The sequence below is a fragment of the Polyodon spathula genome, chromosome 8 (assembly GCF_017654505.1).
Source record: "Polyodon spathula isolate WHYD16114869_AA chromosome 8, ASM1765450v1, whole genome shotgun sequence".
NCBI classification, from domain to species: Eukaryota; Metazoa; Chordata; class Actinopteri; order Acipenseriformes; family Polyodontidae; genus Polyodon; species Polyodon spathula.
The window spans coordinates 40,928,120-40,948,523 of NC_054541.1; the positions used below are offsets into that span (position 1 = coordinate 40,928,120).

Genomic DNA, 20,404 nt, shown 5'->3' on the forward strand with positions numbered 1-20,404 from the left:
GAATGTCCAGACAGTAATTTATGTGTACAGAAATAAAATAATTTATTTTTATTTTCTATACACAACAAAAGGATTAAATAACAAACGAAAAACAAAATGGTGTGAGGGAAGGAGTGCAGGGGTGAAATCCAAAACAAACTGATGACTCGTCTTTAATTTGTCTTCGTGGTGACCATAAACAAAAAAAAGACAAAAGAAATGTTAGTATTTCAAAAAAAAAACCCGCTGCACAAAACCAGTATCTCCCTTCACCCGTTACTCCTCCTACTTTTACTTTCGGACCAACCCCGAACACAGTAGTACGTTCCCTTTAGTATGTAATGTCCCGCCTCTGTAGTCAGTGGAACACCAATCCCCAACCGACAAGTGTCCTTATCCTTCACTTGACTCCAGTGGCTGGAATTTACATACTCGTACTTCCGCCCCTCACCAAGGTGCCGCCCCTCAAAAGATGACTTTTGCCATGGTCACGAGATCTTGGTAAGGGAAGTCCCGAGTTGGTTTGATGCCACCTACTGTCGGGAGGCTGAATCACAGACCGAAACCCCTTTGACTCATCACATATCCCACCCCTCAGAGTGGAGCCGAAGGAACACTCGGAAACCTCTAACCCTTCCCTTTTACCTCCCTCCCGGGAAAAAAAATCAGCATTTTGATGTAACTTACCCGCACGATACCTTATTTGAAAGGCGAAGGGTTGGAGCGCCAGGTACCACCGCGTAATCCTAGCGTTTGAATCCTTCATCGTGTCTAACCACTTTAAAGAAGCGTGATCTGTGATGAGTACAAAGGGTCGTCCCAGAAGATAGTATTTTAAAGATTCCACTGCCCATTTCACTGCCAGGCATTCTTTCTCCACTACCGAATACCTCTGTTCTCTGGGCAGTAACTTCCGACTGATGTATAGTATCGGGTGTTCTATACCATCTCTCTCCTGGGACAGAACCGCCCCCAGACCAGTCTGCGATGCATCTGTCTGCAGGACGAACTCTCGGCTGAAATCCGGGCTTATTAATGCTGGGGCCTGACTCAAATTAGTTTTAATAGATTCAAAGGCTGTCTGACACTCTGCACTCCACTTAATTTTATTTGGAGCGTTCTTTTTAGTGAGATCAGTGAGAGGGGCGGCTATAGTGGAAAAGTGTGGAATAAAGCGGCGGTAATAACCAGCCAACCCTAACAGTGATCTCACCTGGGTTTTCGTGGTAGGTACCGGTGAATCCAACAAAGCCTGGACTTTTGAAACCAACGGTTTCACTCTACCCTTACCCATTATGAAACCTAAATATTTAGTTTCTTCTTTTCCAATAGCGCACTTTGCCATGTTCGCTGTGAGCCCCGCCCTCCTCAGAGACTGTAAGACGGCTTCTAATCTAGTCAAATGTTCTCTCCAGGAAGAACTATAAATGACTACATCATCGATATACGCAGCTGCATACTCTCGATGAGGTTGTAAAACCCTGTCCATTAGTCTCTGAAAAGTAGCAGGCGCTCCATGAAGTCCGAACGGCATAGTACAAAATTGAAAAAGACCCTCTGGGGTTGAAAATGCCGTTTTCTCACGAGAGGCTTTCGTTAATGGAATTTGCCAATATCCTTTCGTCAGATCCAGAGTTGAAATAAACCGAGCTTGCCCCAGTTTGTCTAAGAGTTCATCTACTCGAGGCATGGGATATGCATCAAACTTGGAGATAGCATTCACCCTCCTAAAATCGATACATAATCGTAGTGACCCATCTGGCTTGTCTATTGGTACTATTGGGCTACACCACTCACTTCGGGAAGGTTCAATTACCCCAAGTTTCAACATACACTCCACCTCCCTTCGAACAGAATCTCTCCGACTCTCTGGAATGCGATACGGTCTCTGTCTAACTCTTAGACCTGGCGGAGTGATAATAGCATGTTCGATCAAATGCGTTCTTCCAGGCACGTTAGAAAACACATCACTGAACATTTTAATTAGATTGCTTACCTCTTCACGCTGATCAGGAGTTAATTGTTCCCCCATCGGGACCTCAATTGCTGACTCTGACTCAATTGAGGGTCCAAAATCCTCTCCCTCCTGTACAGGAGATATAAAATGGACTTCCCGTTCTTTCCACGGTTTCAGGAGATTAACATGATAAATTTGACTTTCTTTCCGACGCCCAGGCTGTCGGATCTCATAATTGACTTTACCAATTGCTCGAATAACCTGAAAGGGACCCTGCCATTTAGCAAACAACTTAGATTCCGATGAGGGCAACAATAACAACACTTTATCTCCAGGTCGAAAGTTCCGAATTCTTGCATTTTTATTGTAGCTTTGTTGCTGCTTCTGCTGTGCCGCTTTGAGATTGTCATGTGCCAATCGACCGACTAATTCTAAGCGATCGCGTAACTGCAACACGTATTTTACTACATTTTTAGACTCCTTTGACTGTTCTTCCCAGCCTTCTCTTATGAGATCCAAGATACCCCGCGGCTGCCGACCGTACAAGAGCTCAAACGGGGAAAACCCCGTTGAGGATTGTGGTACCTCGCGAACTGCAAAGAGCAAGTAGGGAAGCAGTTTAGCCCAATTGCGTTTTTCTTGATCTACAAAGCGGCGCAACATATTTTTCAAAGTCTGATTAAATCGTTCAACAAGCCCATCCGTTTGTGGATGAAAAACTGAGGTTCTAATTGAACGAATTTTCAATAATTTATATAGTTGCTGAATACAGTCTGACATAAAATTAGTGCCCTGATCAGTGAGAATTTCTTTCGGGATTCCCACCCTAGAGAATATTTTTACCAATTCATTCGCTACAGCTATTGCATTCATAGAGCGTAAGGGAACAGCTTCTGGATATCTCGTTGCGTAGTCCACTACTACTAAAATATACCGATATCCTGACTCTGTTCCCTCCAGAGGGCCTACTAAATCTACACCAATCCTTTCAAACGGTACCCCAATAATTGGAAGTGGAACCAGAGGTGCGGGGCGAACTGACTTAGGGGCAGCTAATTGACATTCAGGACACTCCGATACATACTTCCGCACCAGACCATAAACCCCAGGCCAAAAAAACCGGGCCAGAATTCGTTCCTGAGTCTTTTCAGTTCCCAAATGACCTGAAAATGGAATGTCATGCGCCAATCTCATGATTTCTGACTGAAAAGGCCTAGGAACCAATAACTGTTTTACGAGCTGTCCCGTCCCGGGAGCCCGGGTTATTCTATATAATAAGTGCCCAGATACAGAAAAATGCGGAAATACCACCGGTTGTCCTTCCTGCATATCCTTCCCCTCGATATATCTAACCCGTTTCCAAGCATACTGTAACGTGGGATCATTTTGTTGTTCATATCCCAAGTCAATATCTCGGTCCCAATGGTTAGGTACACAGAGAGGAGTGTCTTTTATTACATGACCTTCCACCTCAGTAACCTCGCAGCCCCGGTTACACTGAATACCTACTCCCTTTCCTTGCCGTTTCAACGATTGGTTTACTTTTGTGTCAGACCCCTCCCCTTGTCGTCTCAGAGTTCCCTCATATTTTTCCACCCGACGCTCTCTTTTTGTTTTTCTTGGGCGGATTTTAGGGTTAAACAGGTCGGATTGCAACGGAAAAATCTCGCCAATTGTTTTCTCCTGTTGCTTTAATTGTCCCCTGGTAGAAACTAAGACCATTTCCCGACCTAAAATACGATCAAAAAACGGCCAGTCTCTTCCCAGGAGAACAGGGTATGGTAAACATTGCGCTACAGCCACTTTAACGCAAGCTGAATAATCACCTACAATAAGTCTAACTTTAGTGGTGGGATAAACCCGAGTTTCTCCATGAATACAGGAGATAGCCACTTTACCCTGTGGCTCCCAGGCTACCCCATCCAAGAGAGCTTGCCGAATCAATGTTTGTGCACACCCAGAGTCCGCAAATGCGTAAGTACTCTTTCCCCCGACCTGTACTCTTAACTGATAAGGGCCCTCCCGACATTCCCCAGTGTTCCTACCTGTTACTGCTGACCAGGATCTTGTCGCCAGGTCCACCTTTATTACTGGACAATTCCTGGCAATGTGTCCAGGCTCATTACATTGGTAGCACACTTGGTTAGGAGGCATCAACGGAGTTAATCTGTCCTGCGAGTCCGCGACCGGCAGGTTAGGGGGATTCTCTCTCGCCCAGGATGGGGCTAACCTTGACCTCCATGGTCTGAAGGTCCGGTTACCCCCTCTGGGCTTCATTGGTTGGTTGGTCCGAGTTAGTTTAGGGGCAGGAGTGGGGTCTGACCCGGCACCTTCGTTTGCGTCTTCGTAGGCCTCCGCCAGGAGGAGGGCATCCTCGAGAGTGGTAGGTCTATTCCTCTTAATCCACTCTCGATTCCCTGGCGGTAGTATAGACGCAAACTGTTCTATAACTATTTTCTGCACCAGTTCTTGGGGTGTATGTTCTTCTGGCCGCAGCCACCGGGTGCACTGATCTAAAAGATATTGTCCCGCAACCCGGGGCCGCATCCCCTTGGACAGCTGGTATTCCCGAAAACGGCGCCGGTATGTTTCCTCCGTGATCCCGAGGCGTGAGAGAATGGCTTCTTTAACTTTAACATAGTCCCCTGCATTCGTGGCCGTCAGGGCTCGATACGCTGCCTGAGCTTCCCCTGTCAGGCAGGGTGCCAATTTCATGGCCCAGTGTTCCCTAGGCCACTCTGCAGCCTCTGCCACTCTCTCAAACGTAATCAAGAAAGCCTCGGGATCATCTTCCGAGGTCATCTTCTGAAGATTAGGCTGAGCTGCAAACATCCGGACAACCGCTCTCTCTGATGTTGATATTGATAGTTTTTCTACCAGCTGTCCCAAGAACTGGGCGAGCTGTTCCAGGTGCCGTGTCTCTCTCTCCTCTCGCTTCTCCTCCTGCTCCCTAAACATTGTCAAAACTGTAGCTGGATCCATTTTCACTTCTGACACCACGTGTGAGGCGAGAGTGTATTAAATGGAATGTCCAGACAGTAATTTATGTGTACAGAAATAAAATAATTTATTTTTATTTTCTATACACAACAAAAGGATTAAATAACAAAAGAAAAACAAAATGGTGTGAGGGAAGGAGTGCAGGGGTGAAATCCAAAACAAACGTGATGACTCGTCTTTAATTTGTCTTCGTGGTGATCATAAACAAAAAAAAGACAAAAGAAATGTTAGTATTTCAAAAAACCCGCTGCACAAAACCAGTATCTCCCTTCACCCGTGACTCCTCCTACTTTTACTTTCGGACCAACCCCGAACACAGTAGTACGTTCCCTTTAGTATGTAATGTCCCGCCTCTGTAGTCAGTGGAACACCAATCCCCAACCGACACGTGTCCTTATCCTTCACTTGACTCCAGTGGCTGGAATTTACATACTCGTACTTCCGCCCCTCACCAAGGTGCCGCCCCTCAAAAGATGACTTTTGCCATGGTCACGAGATCTTGGTAAGGGAAGTCCCGAGTTGGTTTGATGCCACCTACTGTCGGGAGGCTGAATCACAGACCGAAACCCCTTTGACTCATCACAGGATCATAACAAAATGCACTCATACTGTATGGTCTGAAATATTCCTGCTGTATTGCAAGTGCTGTGGTATTACTTGTGCAATGTTTAGTTCAGCTTTCATGTCCTCTCTTTATTTGTGCCCTTTTACTGTACAGTGTTCCTGGATAGCTGCAATTTAAAAATAAATAAATAAAATACTAAGTCAAAAACAGCTTCAGGTCTAGTTAATTTTATTAATGAACAAAAGGCTATAAAGTGAATGTGAAGTGACTATTTTGAATTGAATACAGTCATTGTATGTTCATGCTTTCTAACCACAAATGCATTTACGTAATCCTAAGGGACAGCTAAAAAATATTTTTAAAATCCATTAACATTGGCAATATAATCACACACACACCCCCCCTCTCCTCCTTCTGTTGAAGATTTGTTGTGCCATTTATTTTATTTTAAAATTCCATTTGAAATGTTTAATATTTAAAAAAAACAACAGCATTGATGAAACATTACTGCTGCTTCCTGGCACCCAATAACTTGTTTTAGCTCAGCCTCAGTCCAGTGGTCGAGTTTCAATCGGACCAAGCAACCTACAGCAAAGGCTGGATGGAACAGTCTATCCACAGCATTGCTTTTGAAATATATCCTGAATTAACATAGAAGTTAATGAAGCTGAGCTCTGGGCTTTAAAGCATTGGTGAGCAGTGTTTAGTAATGGTAAAATGTTCTATATATATATATAATATATATATATATATATATATATATATATATATCTATATATATATATATCTATGATATATATACGTATTTTTTTAATTAATATGCGTGTCTTGTGTTTTAACCTGGATTATCTAAAAATATATTTGTTTTGTCAATGCTTCCTGGATTAGAATACCTCTGTTTGGCCCGTATCCTAGGTAAGATAATGTTGCAGAATTGTGCTGTTTTAATCGTTTTGAACGAATACATATAACTGGCGAGTGTTTGAGGTACTGTGATTGTTGATGTGCGGAATGGTCATCATGGAGATAATGGATAAAAATGAATGTTGTTATTGTACTGTACCTACCTTGCAGCCTGCTGAAGAAAATCGAGAGGGAGACCTGGAGAGAGAGTGGGATTTCATTAATAGCCACAGTTACACGTCTAATGGAAAGACTGTTAGATTACAGGTATAATGTGTGACCCCTTCACTGTGTGCCCTGACAGCTTTATTTTAAAATACCACTTCTATACACATGCATTTCCTATTTATTCAGACCCAATTTCATTTGACCTTTGTCTTTTTTTAGGGACTGTATGAAGGTTGGGGAGGTAGATGGCAAAAAGATCGGATGCACAGTTAGTCTGCTGGTTAGTATGACCTAAATTTAAAGTTGACACTGTTGTACAGATATGATATGTGTTGTAATACAATCTTGACAAATGTTAACATTTTATTTCAGCAGTCATAATCACATTTTATTAGGAATACACCAGACTGATTGAAACAAAATTAAGTGCACACATCCCTTAAAGACAAAATTAAGTTTAAATGGAAAATTGTATGAAATGTTGTTCCACCTGTGAAAGGAATTTAAGGATAGAGGTGCCACCTGCTGGCCATCTGATAGAATTTGTCAGACGGCACAATCTGGGAAATTTTTTATTGTCTTATTGTGTTTATTAGGGCACAAAAGAACTGCAGTAGACTTTTGCCAATCAGAACCCACTGGTACTGGTTCAGACTATTGGCTTGTTCAGAGTTCTGATTGTAGTCTGTACCATGCTAAAAACATTTCTAAAAATAAGAAATAATTACTTTTAATTCAGTGTGTTTCAGTGTCCTATCAAACAGTTCTATATATTTTTAGTCAGAAGCTAATCATAGTTTAAATGTATTTTGGGGAAGTTGTTACCTAAGGAAATAATGCTGTTTAACTCATGATTCCTGTAATTGGAAAAAATGCAGTAAATGGGACTTTTCTTTTATTTGTAGAATTTCTACAAAACAGAGTTAAACAAGGAAGAAATGTATATACGTTATATACACAAACTGTATGATCTACATTTGAAAGCACAGAACTACACAGGTAAAATGTTTACTTATTAATAATAATAATAATAAATAATAATAATAATATAATAATAATAATAATAATAATAATAATAATGCATTTTGTTCCACTTAAATCTTTTTTTAACACCTACCCCTTCAAGGTGGGGGAGATACTATGTTTTTGTCAGTCTTCTCATAGTCTTAAATTCGGGCTTTACAAAACAAACAAATTATTAATATATACTGTATTGGCGCAGTACATTTAAGTCAATAGGTGGCACCAAAGCAAACCCAAGATACATTTCTAGTGCTGTGTTTATGGGGATATGAGAACAAGTAGTAAGCATTATTCATACATTGCCAAGGGTCAGTTTTTAACACTGTTCTACTATATTGCAGAGGCTGCCTACACACTTTTACTGTACGATGAGCTGCTCGAGTGGTCTGACAGGCCTCTGAGAGAGTTTCTCAATTACCCTATGCAGACTGAGTGGCGGCGAAAAGAATACCTGCATCTCACCATTATTCAGAATTTTGACAGGGGGAAAGTAAGTCGTTTGTTTTATGTTTGAGTTGCAGTCAGTCATGCAGAAAGAACAGAAAAATCATGCAAACAAACTGTAATGCCCTTGAGGTAGAGAAGAGAGTGATATCTAAAAAATGCAGCAACTATCACAGTGTTGAGGAGCTGTATTACAAAGAAAAATCAAAGCAGAGCAAAGAGGAGCCAGAGATGAATGTCATCACTTCCTGTCATATATAATAAGCATAGGAAGATAATGTGCTTCTGATAGTGACAGTGTAAAGAAGTACAGTATAATGTGAAATAGTAAAGTCAAAAAAAATATTTCACTCAAATTTGTGGTACTGTATGTTTACTGCAGTGCATTAAAAACATTCAAAGATTTTACAAATTTAATTGTGGAAGTTTGCCATAGTAAAAATATAACAAAGTGTGTTAAAGCATAGGTTACCATTGTAAAGCCCAGAGAAGTGCAGTATGGTAAAGCATATTTTAAAAATGGCAAAGCATGTGAACTGTGTTAATTGCTTAGTATAACCATGAGAAAAGCATGGGAAAACTGCAAACGTATCATGGTAAACTTTTATTTCACTTGTTCTGTCAGTGAATTATTAAATGACACTTGCAAAACCTGGAGTACTGTGGTCCTGTCGGACTGCATTTGTGCACTCCTGTTTAGATAATTAAAATAGACCCAGTGGACTATATCCATCATGTCTAGGCCTTGCTATTCGCAGCAACATGAAGGCCACTTACAGTAGAACCTGCCATATCTGATTGAATTGGTTCAGGGGTCCATCGAATATGTGATAATATCTCACAGGGAGTTGTCATACTGCATTGTACAATGTCACTTACCGCAGCGTGTCTAAAACACCACAGTACAGTACTGCACGTATACTATACAAAGGAAATCAGTTAAAATGACTGCAACAAAGTGCAAAATTAAGCACAAAGCAATGCAAAAACAGCATTCCATATATTCTCAGTCCATTCTAAAGTAACCCACCAGTCTATTTATTTATAAACAATATATCTATATATAATCTGAGACAGAAATGGGGTTAAAAACAAAACAAAAACCAAGAACAAAAAAGAAGTGGTCACTCAAATGCTTTCGAAGGCCACCGATGTTGTGAAACACGTTATAACAGTACAGCTTGTGAACGGTACAGTAATTGTACTAACTCCTTGCTTATTTGTTCTGTTTTATGTGAACTTAGTGACATCGAGCATGTAAAAGGTATTTTTGCAGCACTACTTGTCTTCTCTGGTACCTGGTTTTTATATGCAACTGAATCTATTCTGTCCTGCTTGGAGCTGAATTTACTGTTTCAGACTCATAATACATTAACCATTGATCAGTTTCCATCTGTACCGTTCAGTTGGTACCAGCCTGTGTACATGACACGTGCCAGAGGTCCATCAGTTAACAGTGGGTATTGTAGCTCAAGGGATGAGATATGATAGGTTCTACTTTGTTTGTACTTTTCTGAAAAATTGTTACACATACTTGTTGGTAATAGAGGTGTGTGATAATACATAATATTGTACTGAATATCACTTCCCCAACAACTGTTAATGCATATGTGCTGCTTTTCTAACACCAACAATTGGAAAGTCAAATAAAATGTCAGCACACTTCAAATATATTTAGCAATCTGAATGAAATAGTGTTTGGGATAAGATGCATTGAATCTGTGAAAACATCATTTTTATTGTTATTATTTATTTCTTCTTCTCTGATATGTTTATTTTCACAGTGTTGGGAGAATGGTATAATCCTCTGCAGGGAACTTGCAGATCAATATGAGGCCTACTATGACTACAGGAATCTTAGCAAGATGAGGGTAAAGTCTGAAAATTACATTTTGGATTAGGTGTCAGAAAAGATGCATCATAAATAACCGTCCTACTGTTATTTCTCATCTTCAAAGGCCTGGTTGTTTTTGTAGCTTGGTAAAATACCAAAGATATTGTGCAGTTGCAGTTGAAAGAACACAGAGGTTATGATATATCTAATGTGTATTGCTAGCAAACGGTCCCATTGGGTTTACAATCACAGCTGTTGTTAAAGTGTGCAGTTCAGAAAGATGATAAAGCAGACATGTACAGTATTTAAAAACATGACGTCCGGTCCTACACTGGGTAAAGTTTCTAGGTAATGTGCTACAAAAGCACTGCATATCTCATTTCATCTCATTTCTATCTTGGTCAAGCATTTTAGCGGCTGCAAAGCATGTCAGTCATAAGTGGAAGCAGCTGGTTGGTTACTATAAGGAAATAAAAACCCTAAAGGGGTGTGGATAATTTTACAGTAAAAAATGACCATGAAAGCAAGACCTGCAAACAGAGATTTCTCCAACCTAGTGTGGTACTAGTTAGAATGTTATTTAAAAAAAAAAAAAAAAAAATCAAAACTCCATATCTGAGATCTGTATAGTGAATGGATGTGCATGGCGTGGACAATTAATGCAATTATTTTGTTATCTGCAATCACTTTAACCATTGTGTTATCCACTGTACAAGGTGAGACAGCATTTCTGTTTAACATGACTCAAGACTAGTTGCTACTTATATAAGGTACCACTGACACACACTTCTATTTGAAGTCATCCATGCTACTTATTTTAGTTGATCATTAATACAGGTTTAACACTAGTTTTATATTTGATTTAGGTTGATATAGTTAGATATAAAAAAAAAAAATAGTTTACCCGTTTACCGTTCTGCAGATGATGGAAGCTTCCTTATATGACAAAATAATGGATCAACAGCGCCTGGAGCCGGAATTCTTCAGAGTTGGGTTCTATGGAAAGAAGTTTCCCTTCTTTTTAAGGGTAAGTGTTTATAAAACAGATTTACATTAGCTAAATAGTTATATTGTCATAAAATCCGTAAACTATAAACTAACATTAAGCAGCAGACAATTCTGTTGCAATCACATACTAAATCAATGGCATTTCAGTTCATTATTATAAACAACCTAGCTTTTTTCACGCAAAGACTGTAAATGCTTGTTTTAGTTATCTGTAGAATTGCAGAATGTTTGATAAAAGTGAAACGTAACCACCACTTGTTGTGTGTTTAAGATTGTGCTTTATGTTAATTAGCCATGTGTGCAAAATCATTTTCCTTATGTATCTATTAAATAATAATTACTGTGTACTGTATTTAGGGGTCTAGTTTATTGACCAGAAGAGTGGCAGATCTAAATAATGCCATATATGGGTATTTAGACCAAACCTGTCATTTTACTTTCAAAGACAGAAGTACCTTTAAGAGCCTCACACACCCTGCTAGAGATGATGGTTTTCTAAAAGTCTTCTCCTTTAAACAGTGGTGGTATTTAGATCTGTCACCATTTAAATCAATGGCTTAGACCCCAAACAGCAAATGTAGTGCTGAAACAGTGCGTACCATGTTATCACCCCACGACACAAAGACACAGGTAAGTGTTCAGGTTTCGGTTTCAGTTAATCATGAACCACCACAAGGATTCAAGTACCACTCTTTGTTTTGCATTAGCCTCTACTTTTTAGCGAGTGGCTGTCAGATTACATCTTAAATGGTCTCTTGCTGTCATTTTGCATAGAACAAGGAGTTTGTTTGCCGGGGACATGACTATGAGAGACTGGAGGCCTTCCAGCAGCGAATGTTGAATGAGTTCCCACATGCTATCGCCATGCAGCACGTCAACCAGCCTGACGAGACCATCTTTCAGGCAGAGGCACAATGTATCCTGGTCGTTTACCAAACTGAGGCAGGATTAGACTAGCGGCTCTTACAATAGTCTTTTTACTTTTGTTTTACTTTCTGAGGCTTTTGTTTTAGTCATCTGTGATTAGTGTGGAAACATTACAGATCTGTTGGTTAAAAATAATTGCTTGGATTTCTTAATTGGTTGAATTAGCAGGTAAAATGTACTTGTACTAGTAGGTACAACTTATTTGTCAAGTTTACAAATGTAATGTCTAATGGCTTCAGTAATGTTCTGTAAATTTTACCCCAGAAATTATAATTGTTTTTCATGTTCTAGATTAACCATAATGGTAGTCCTGTTTAGGCACAAAGATTGTGTTTTGAAAAGAACCAGTACTAAGAAATTAACATGCAAGAAGCATGCATTGCCTTTGTTAAAGATTCCTTATTTAAAAGATATCTCTAAAAAATACATATGTGTGAGAGAATTCAATACCGATTATAAAAAAGAGTGGATGACAAAAAGTACTGAGCTGATTTTTAAAGGGAAATGGGGAAGTTCAGTATATATATTTCATCTTCTATCTTAATTTTGTAGCTACAGTAAACCATTGTTTTTTCAGAAGCCAACCCTGGGTATAATCACAGCTGTTTTCACAACCTTATCAAGTACTTGTCATTTATTTTCTGGTTGTTTCAGTGTTTCATTTCCTTAACCTCATGAGACAGGTTTCATTAAGATAAATCAAACAGTTTGCTTGTTAAATCTGCAAGTGACACTATCCTGACTTAATCGGAGATGTCATGCCAGAGTAAGGCTGCAGCAGTTTACATTTGTTATTGCTCAGTTGCTGTAAAACCTTGTCATACATATTGTATTGCCTTGGTTGACAGAGCCACTTTGTAGTAATGACAGTTGAAACGGGTTAATCTAAAACCAGTCAAAAGTTCTTCAATGGACGTACAAAGCACATTAAATAATTCAAGTTCCCTGCAATAATAATAGAGTTTATGTAATGCAGCAACATCTGATTGAACGTTTAAGTACTAGAGGCAAAGATGTTTAACAAGCACAGTGCATTCTCATACACACATACACCTGATCTTTGAGAAATAAAGAGCAATAAAGATTGGATTACACTTTTCAGCCATGAAGTCAGATAAAATAATAGCTGCTGAGGTGCAGAACAGTTTAGATAAGGTGCATATTGGGCTCACAAAGCACCTTATTCCCCTGAGTGAGTTCTCATCAGGAAATCTTGTTTTAATAGCATACACTTAACCGTATGTTACCTCCTCATAAGCTATTCATCATCACATAACTTATTAATCTGTAGGCATTACTGTGTTCATTGATGTTGATTTTTTGTTTGTGAAGTATGTTCTGTAATTCAAGGAGGGCATCTTCCAGAGCTGGAGTACTGCTGGGTCGAGGTTGGGGTCGGGGTCGGTGAATGTTTCCGAAAGGTTGACATTCATCAAGTACCAAAGGTCAGGTTCATATCTAACTGGACGTGCCGGGTGTGTTGGTGTGCCAGCATTTATAAATGCACTGTTCTCCAGTGGCAGGTGAAAGAATTAAACACAGAATGAAGTCCTGGAGTCAGTACCTGAATGTACTCTATCAGGTTGCTGACCACATGCCACTTGATCTTTTTCAATGTTTGCTGTGAAAATAAACCATAAGTGGTTCAATGATTTAGCTCTGTGGATCATGTATTAGAAATGCTTGCATTATCACCAGCCCATCGTTACTGCACATCCTTTAACAGGCAGCCCTGCAGTGATACACTTACCTGTTTAGTCATTCAACACTATTCATTGGTGAAATATTATTAGAGAAACTTAGACTCTTTTGTCATGTAATTCATTATTTAATGGTGTCAACCCTCACTGCAGGGTGTACTGGAACAACACTCTATAACATCAATATGAGATGTGTTTTGATTGTTTGACATTATGACCTGCCTCCCCATTGCCCACTTTTCATGCAGTACACGCACACACATCAATTAACTCTGCAGAGTAAATTGGCAACTGTTTAACATGCAATTAAGTAATGTGCCAACAATTGCTATTGGATACAATTTTTTTTTTCAATCCTTCTAATTTAGCTTTTAAATTTGGCTGTGCAGTGGTTTGCAAGATACCAGTTTGTGCTGATATCCTCCTGATAAGGTAATCTAGTTTTTAAAAGCAGTACATCTGCAATGCTTTGGAACAGTTCACCATATATTGAGTCTTGGGGGGGGGGGGGGGGGGGGGGCACAATCCCATATCTTTCACCATTAGTTAAATACAGCGCCCCAAATATGTCTTGAAGTTCTTTGCAGCGGCACATCCCCTCCAGCGGGTTGATGCACCATCATCAGACCTTCATTGATCAGAGTGTGACTGAGTTTCCACCTCAATTGAGTGTGGCTCCCGCTGGGCCACAAGGAGAGATCCTGGATCAGAACTGTCTGTCACATCTCTGTTTAATTCAAACTGTCAATCATTCCAACACAGCCCACACTACTCATGTGAGTGTTACCTTGCCCTTTAAATAGTATGTACTGTATATGTACCAATAGGATTGGGCCATCGTTTTCCCTGATTACAGCCTTGACACCATGTAGGGAACGTGAGCTTGGGGGATTGTGTTGGCCATATAAGATGCCTGAAGTCTATAATCTTCTGCAAACCACTAGCACACAGCTCAGACACAGTGGATGGGTGCATTACCATCTTTTTTATTTTTGTGGCGAGCAGTTTATTCGCTGATTTATGTCACCCAGTGTCTGTAGTTTTCCTTGACCGTTTTGTATACAGATTTACAGATCTATGCTGTAAGCCCTATCCCTGAAAGTCAAGATGTTCTGCAGAGAGATGGAGTACCTGACAATATCAAGAGCTTTTATAAAGTCAACCACATCTGGAGATTCAGATATGACAGACCTTTCCATAAAGGAACAAAGGATAAAGAAAATGAATTCAAGGTACTGCGTCCTTCAGTAATACACAATCTTAGATTCAGTGAGCCATAACTTGACTGCTTTCTTTCTGATTTCCTTCTGCAAATGTATGTGTGTGTTGAACCCTGTGACCATGTTCCAAACACACTGTAACTTCAGGCAAAACATTTCAATTGTTTGTTATTATTTTATAATGTTCGACAATGCTATTGACCAATAATTATTGTGTAGGGCCATACTTGTTCAGCTTGTCAAGTAAATGTGGTCAAAACCTTTTAAGTAAATAAGGGGCTACTCCTTTTAAAGACATTGAAAAAGCAGATGTGATCGGATCCTTATTAATACAATGTCAGGTACATCTGAAATGTCAGTACAGTAAAAATGTGTGGTCTGGTTTACAAAATCTACCCCATAGGCCAGAACATCTCTGATTTTGATGTATCATCAGTTATATTTAATATGTATTACATTATTCAAAAGTTAATTCCAAATATATCAATAGTCTCCTACAGTCACTTAAAAATATAAAGCTTAGTACAATTTAAAAAAAATATATTATTATTTTAATATTCTTTTTTCTTTGGTGGCGTTAGAGCTTGTGGGTGGAACGGACCACACTGACATTAGTGCAGAGTTTACCTGGAATCTCTCGATGGTTTGAAGTGGAAAAACGAGAGCTGGTGAGTTCAGACTTGGCAAAGGCCCAGTATACCCCTTTAAATAAGTTAACCATGGCAGTACAATAAAACATATTGAAGCCTTAGGTAGCCCTTTAAAGCACAGAGAGGTATGGGAAAAGCACAGCAAGCCAAATGCATAGTAGAATAATCGCAAAACTGCATTACTGTTAACATTTACAGCGGTAAACTTCAGAGAAATCAACCAATCACTGTTAAGGGTTTGTCACAATTCCTGTAAATCTTATCTTTGCAGGTGTCATACCAGTCATAGAATATACGCCTCAAGTTGAAAGGCTTTTTTTTTTTATGTTGAAAAGTTTCTGTCTACAATATCAATTTTTGTGATTTATAATAAGTTAATACAGTACCTTGGGTTGGGTGTCTCTTATATTGACAATCTACACACAATGTATAGATGGAATTTGCAATATTAATAAACTAATACCAGTCAAATGTTATTATTTAATGTAGTTTTAGAACTACTTGCTGAGCAGCACATTAAGTCCTTCTCAAACCATCAAAGCACCAGATTTACAAAGTCCATTATTTTGTCATGATGTCAAAAGTGAATTTAATTGATACTTAATGCATGCCTTCTGAGCATATTCACTTCTATTTAAAAAGAAAAACATGTGTGCTGCTCAGTTGCCATGAGAACCAGAGCTAAAGGAAATAGATGTTGGTACAGGGGGGCGGGTTGACTGTGAGTCTATCATTCAAAGCAATGTCAGGATATACTATATATAAATATATGTGTTTGTTTTGTCAGGTGGAGATGAGTCCTCTTGAAAATGCTATTGAAGTAATAGAGAATAAAAACCTGCAGCTAAGAGCACTCATTACTCAGTGTCAAGCTAGACAAATGCACAATATCAACCCACTCACAATGTGCCTGAATGGAGTAATTGATGCTGCTGTTAATGGTGGACTTGCAAGATACCAGGAGGTAATTTAGAGTCAGCGTGTTCAATACATTTTTTACCAGTACTTGGATTCTCTAATCCATATTCTATTTCAATTTGAACTTTATTTATTTATATATTTATTTGTTTATTTATTTTTGACATGAAGAAAGTTAACAAAATAAATAACAATCATCAAACTTGTTTTGCATTTTAAGTCACTGTTTCAGCAATAATCAGGAGATAATAATAATCAGACATTTTTTCCTGCAGGCATTTTTTGTGAAGGACTACATTGTGAACCACCCTGAGGATGGAGAAAAAATTGGACGCCTGAGGGAGCTTATGTTTGAACAGGTAAACTTACAAACAACTGCAGATTTACCGATAAACATTACATTTCTGTTTCAGGAAGATATGACTTGCTGGGAATTACCTAAAAAAGCCCATTCCGACTTAGAACATCAATCCCCCCACATGAAGCCAGATTTATTCATTTTCTCCAGCATTCAATTTGAAACTGTTCATTTTCATTTTTCATACAGTATATAAACAGGGCAAAAAGACGTGCATGATTTCAAATGTACGATTTAATTACATAAACTAAAATAAGAAAGCAAATACAGTATTTCAGTTATTTTGTGTAACCTAGTTTAATGATTGCTATTAATAAAAGGTGATTTTGAAATAATTTTTCTTAACACAACCATAAGAATGTACATTTTAATATTCTGATGCTGCTGATGAGTTCTCTGTTACTATTGTGTTTTAGACACATTTAAGTAATTTAAGCCACAGTGTATACTGTAGTACCCATATTCAGTCCTGTCAAATGCATAGTGCATAACTGTGACGTTTGCATAATTTACAGAATTACTTGTTTGTACTGCATTGTAATGCAGTTGATTGCCTGAGAGGTTTAGAGTGCATGGCAGTGCTGTCTGGAGAACATTCTTGCAAAGAATAATGCTAGTCAAAGGTACATTATTACTGTTTGTAGGGAACAAGCACCCATGGCAAAGTGAAATGTAATGAAATGTGTTGGTTTGTTTTAGGCTCAGATTCTGGAGTATGGATTAGCTGTCCATGAAAAGTTTGTACCTCAGGATATGAGACCATTGCATAAAAAGCTGGTTGATCAGTTTCATCTGATGAAATCAAGTTTGGGAATACAGGTAGGAACTCTGTTCTTGCAGTAATGTGTGTTTTATTTTTTTTTTGTAAGACTGGGTAGCTAATAGGTATTTATATTTAAGGTATCTTTCCAAATGTTATAATGATTTGTATTAAATCATATCTAATGTATTTAGTAAAGATCAAAACAAATTATAGTGGACTCAGTAATACCACCCTGGAGCCTGATCTCATCCTGGATATTACAAGGATGTCCCTGGTTCCTACTTGGACAAAACCAGCTGCTGCAGAAAGTCATGCTGGTGGCTCAATAGGGGCTGCTCTTTACTCTACTAGCAAGAGCTCATCCAATCCCCCAGCATGGGATAAGGGAGCATTTTATGACAGGAGGTGACATCTTTTAGCGGGAATATGAAACCCCTTATATTTTGTACAATTGAGTTGAGCTTGAATATTCTTTTGTTTATATAATCCAGAGTTTAAGCGAACTGTTATTTTGATCATTGCGTGCCACTGGTAGCAAAATGGCTTTTTAAATGTATTTATGTATTTATTTATTTATTTAAAATACTTAGGATTTCCCAGCATATATTCGTGCAAGTCCTGTTCATTTCGCCAATGGGAGTCCACGTGCATGCAGAAACTCTGTTCCTAATGTCATAAGCCCTGATGGTGCTAGAGTAATCTCCAGGCGCAGGTAGGTGCCATTTTGCTTTTAATAAGTGTCGTTTGCATCATTTAATAGAAATAAAATAAACTGTTTGTTTATTACTTTCATCAGTATTGGCTAATGAATTACCAAAATGGAATGACTTGGAATGTAATTAACCTGAATTATACACCCAGAGATTAAATATAATCTTACATTAAAATTCCATCACTAGAAAATAGGAAGTGGCCTGATTGTTTGTTTATTTCCAGCCCTCTGAGCTACCCAGCCGTCAACAGATATTCGTCCTCTTCTCTCTCATCACAAGCCTCTAATGAAGTAAGCAACATCACAGGACAGTCAGAAAGTTCTGATGAAGTCTTCAACATGCAGGTACGCAACTACATTACTCAAGCAATGTTTTAATTGATGATCTCCTCCTCCTATGTGCTGTACTCGCCTGATCTAAGCACCATGTTACCGGATTCAAAGCTGGAGCACTATTCTTGCACTATTGCATTACTAGTATGTCATTGTATATATAAATTGTTTTAATCCTAACTTGTTGCATCTTTCCCATGCTGTATATTTATAGTATACTTTGCATTTACTGTAAACTATATTGTGTGTATATATTGTTTTGTATTGTAACCTTGTATTGCCCTGTAACACTTGTAATTCGCAATGGATGAAGGCACCTAATAATAAAGTAATAATAATCATCAGCAAACAATACTAGCTGTTCTTTTCATTAGGCTTGTTAGGGAATTTTTAATTCAATTACAATGCCTACAGCAAACATGTTAGAAGTCATACATGAGAGGATGTTATATTGATTGATGTTTACATTAATATGGTCAATAGATGCTTTCATCCTAAGAGTTGTGTGTCCTTTACAGACAAAAAAAAGGTGCATTTGTATGAAATTCACTTGAAGGAAATGGTTATTGAGATTAAAAGCCTATCCACTTTTTGGGTTGATGTTTTAAAAGGAAATGCTTGCATGTTTATTTATTTTTTTTAATGAAATCAAGGTCATATATCAGGGATTTGTGTTTCAGCCAAGTCCATCTACCTCAAGCTTAAGTTCTACTCATTCCGCCTCTCCAAATGTGACCAGCTCTGCTCCATCCAGTGCCAGAGGTACGGCTGCTGTACTGTGTTTGCAGGACAATGACCAAGTATAAAATCCCTTTCATGTCAGGTTCTTTACCTTGGCCTCATGAGGAACAAAGCAAATTAACACATAATTTCATTTTCTCATGAAATGAAAATGTTTTCTTATTTATTTATTTATTTTTAATTTGAAACCATGATATCTCTCACTGAAGTGATCCGTGTCTTCATTTTCTGTGTGGTTCTGGGGACAAAACAGGTCTTCAGAAATATGTGTACAACCCGAGCTGTCTGTCTACACCCTCTGCTAGTCAGTGTGTGCTATTACAATATAGACTGCATTTTTTCCCCCCTCTGTTCAGGTTCCCCATTGCTGTCCGACAAACACAAACATTCCAGAGAGAACTTCTGCCTCTCTCCAAGAGAAAGGCCCTGCAGTGCCATTTACCCAAACCCCTTGGAAGCCCCGCAGGTGAGGCACATGAAAATGCCTTTTAAAGGGGATATATCTAATGAATACAGTAAACTGCGCTACATTTGCCTCACACTTCAGTGTCACGTTGGATTGTCCCAGTAGGCATACAGCATGTACTGCCTGAAGACTACAATATAACTCAATTTGTAGTATTCTGTCAGATGTATCACAAATCTGTTCTATTATTAACAGAGGATGATTGCTCATCAAATTGGGGATAACGCCTTACCAAGAAGTGATCCAAATATTTCTGCACCAGACAAAGGTAGGAGTACATACATAACATATTCACAATATGTTACTTTTTAAATTTATTTTTATATTGCTTTGTTTAAAGCAATATAATTATATATATATATATATATATATATATATATATATATATATATATATATATATATATATATATATATATATATATATATATATATATATATATATAGACACACACACACACAAACAATGTCCTGCAACAACTATTGGGACAAATAGAGTGGGGATAAAGATTGGGAAATGTGTTGCCTGTTTAACCCACTCAAACCTGTTGCTTATTAAAAAATTAGATAATCATCTACAAATCTATGTTAAAAAAAAAAAAAAAAAAAAAAAAAAGTGGTAACTCAAATGCTATTCACTTGCTGTCGATGCAGAACAATCCTGAAGAATGATTTTGAAGTGGTGAATGCCAAGACTTTGACAAAAACACATTCTTTTAGGGGTGAAATAATTGCC

At 38.4% G+C, this 20,404-nt stretch overlaps 1 protein-coding gene across 1 annotated transcript in view; it reads left to right on the forward strand.

The window, feature by feature from the left end:
• The window catches only part of LOC121319137 (dedicator of cytokinesis protein 4-like), an 84,828-nt gene that overhangs the window by 59,291 nt on the left and 5,133 nt on the right, over positions 1-20,404 (forward strand). Inside the window, exons 32-49 of the mRNA XM_041256318.1 lie at positions 6,390-6,416; positions 6,576-6,671; positions 6,792-6,852; positions 7,478-7,571; positions 7,937-8,085; positions 9,824-9,910; positions 10,796-10,900; positions 11,656-11,797; positions 14,574-14,740; positions 15,310-15,396; positions 16,166-16,342; positions 16,572-16,655; positions 17,354-17,473; positions 18,008-18,129; positions 18,354-18,474; positions 19,143-19,224; positions 19,560-19,669; positions 19,865-19,937. Coding sequence (XP_041112252.1) covers positions 6,390-6,416; positions 6,576-6,671; positions 6,792-6,852; positions 7,478-7,571; positions 7,937-8,085; positions 9,824-9,910; positions 10,796-10,900; positions 11,656-11,797; positions 14,574-14,740; positions 15,310-15,396; positions 16,166-16,342; positions 16,572-16,655; positions 17,354-17,473; positions 18,008-18,129; positions 18,354-18,474; positions 19,143-19,224; positions 19,560-19,669; positions 19,865-19,937 — 1,904 coding nt within the window. The remainder of the gene's footprint in view (positions 1-6,389; positions 6,417-6,575; positions 6,672-6,791; positions 6,853-7,477; positions 7,572-7,936; positions 8,086-9,823; positions 9,911-10,795; positions 10,901-11,655; positions 11,798-14,573; positions 14,741-15,309; positions 15,397-16,165; positions 16,343-16,571; positions 16,656-17,353; positions 17,474-18,007; positions 18,130-18,353; positions 18,475-19,142; positions 19,225-19,559; positions 19,670-19,864; positions 19,938-20,404) is intronic.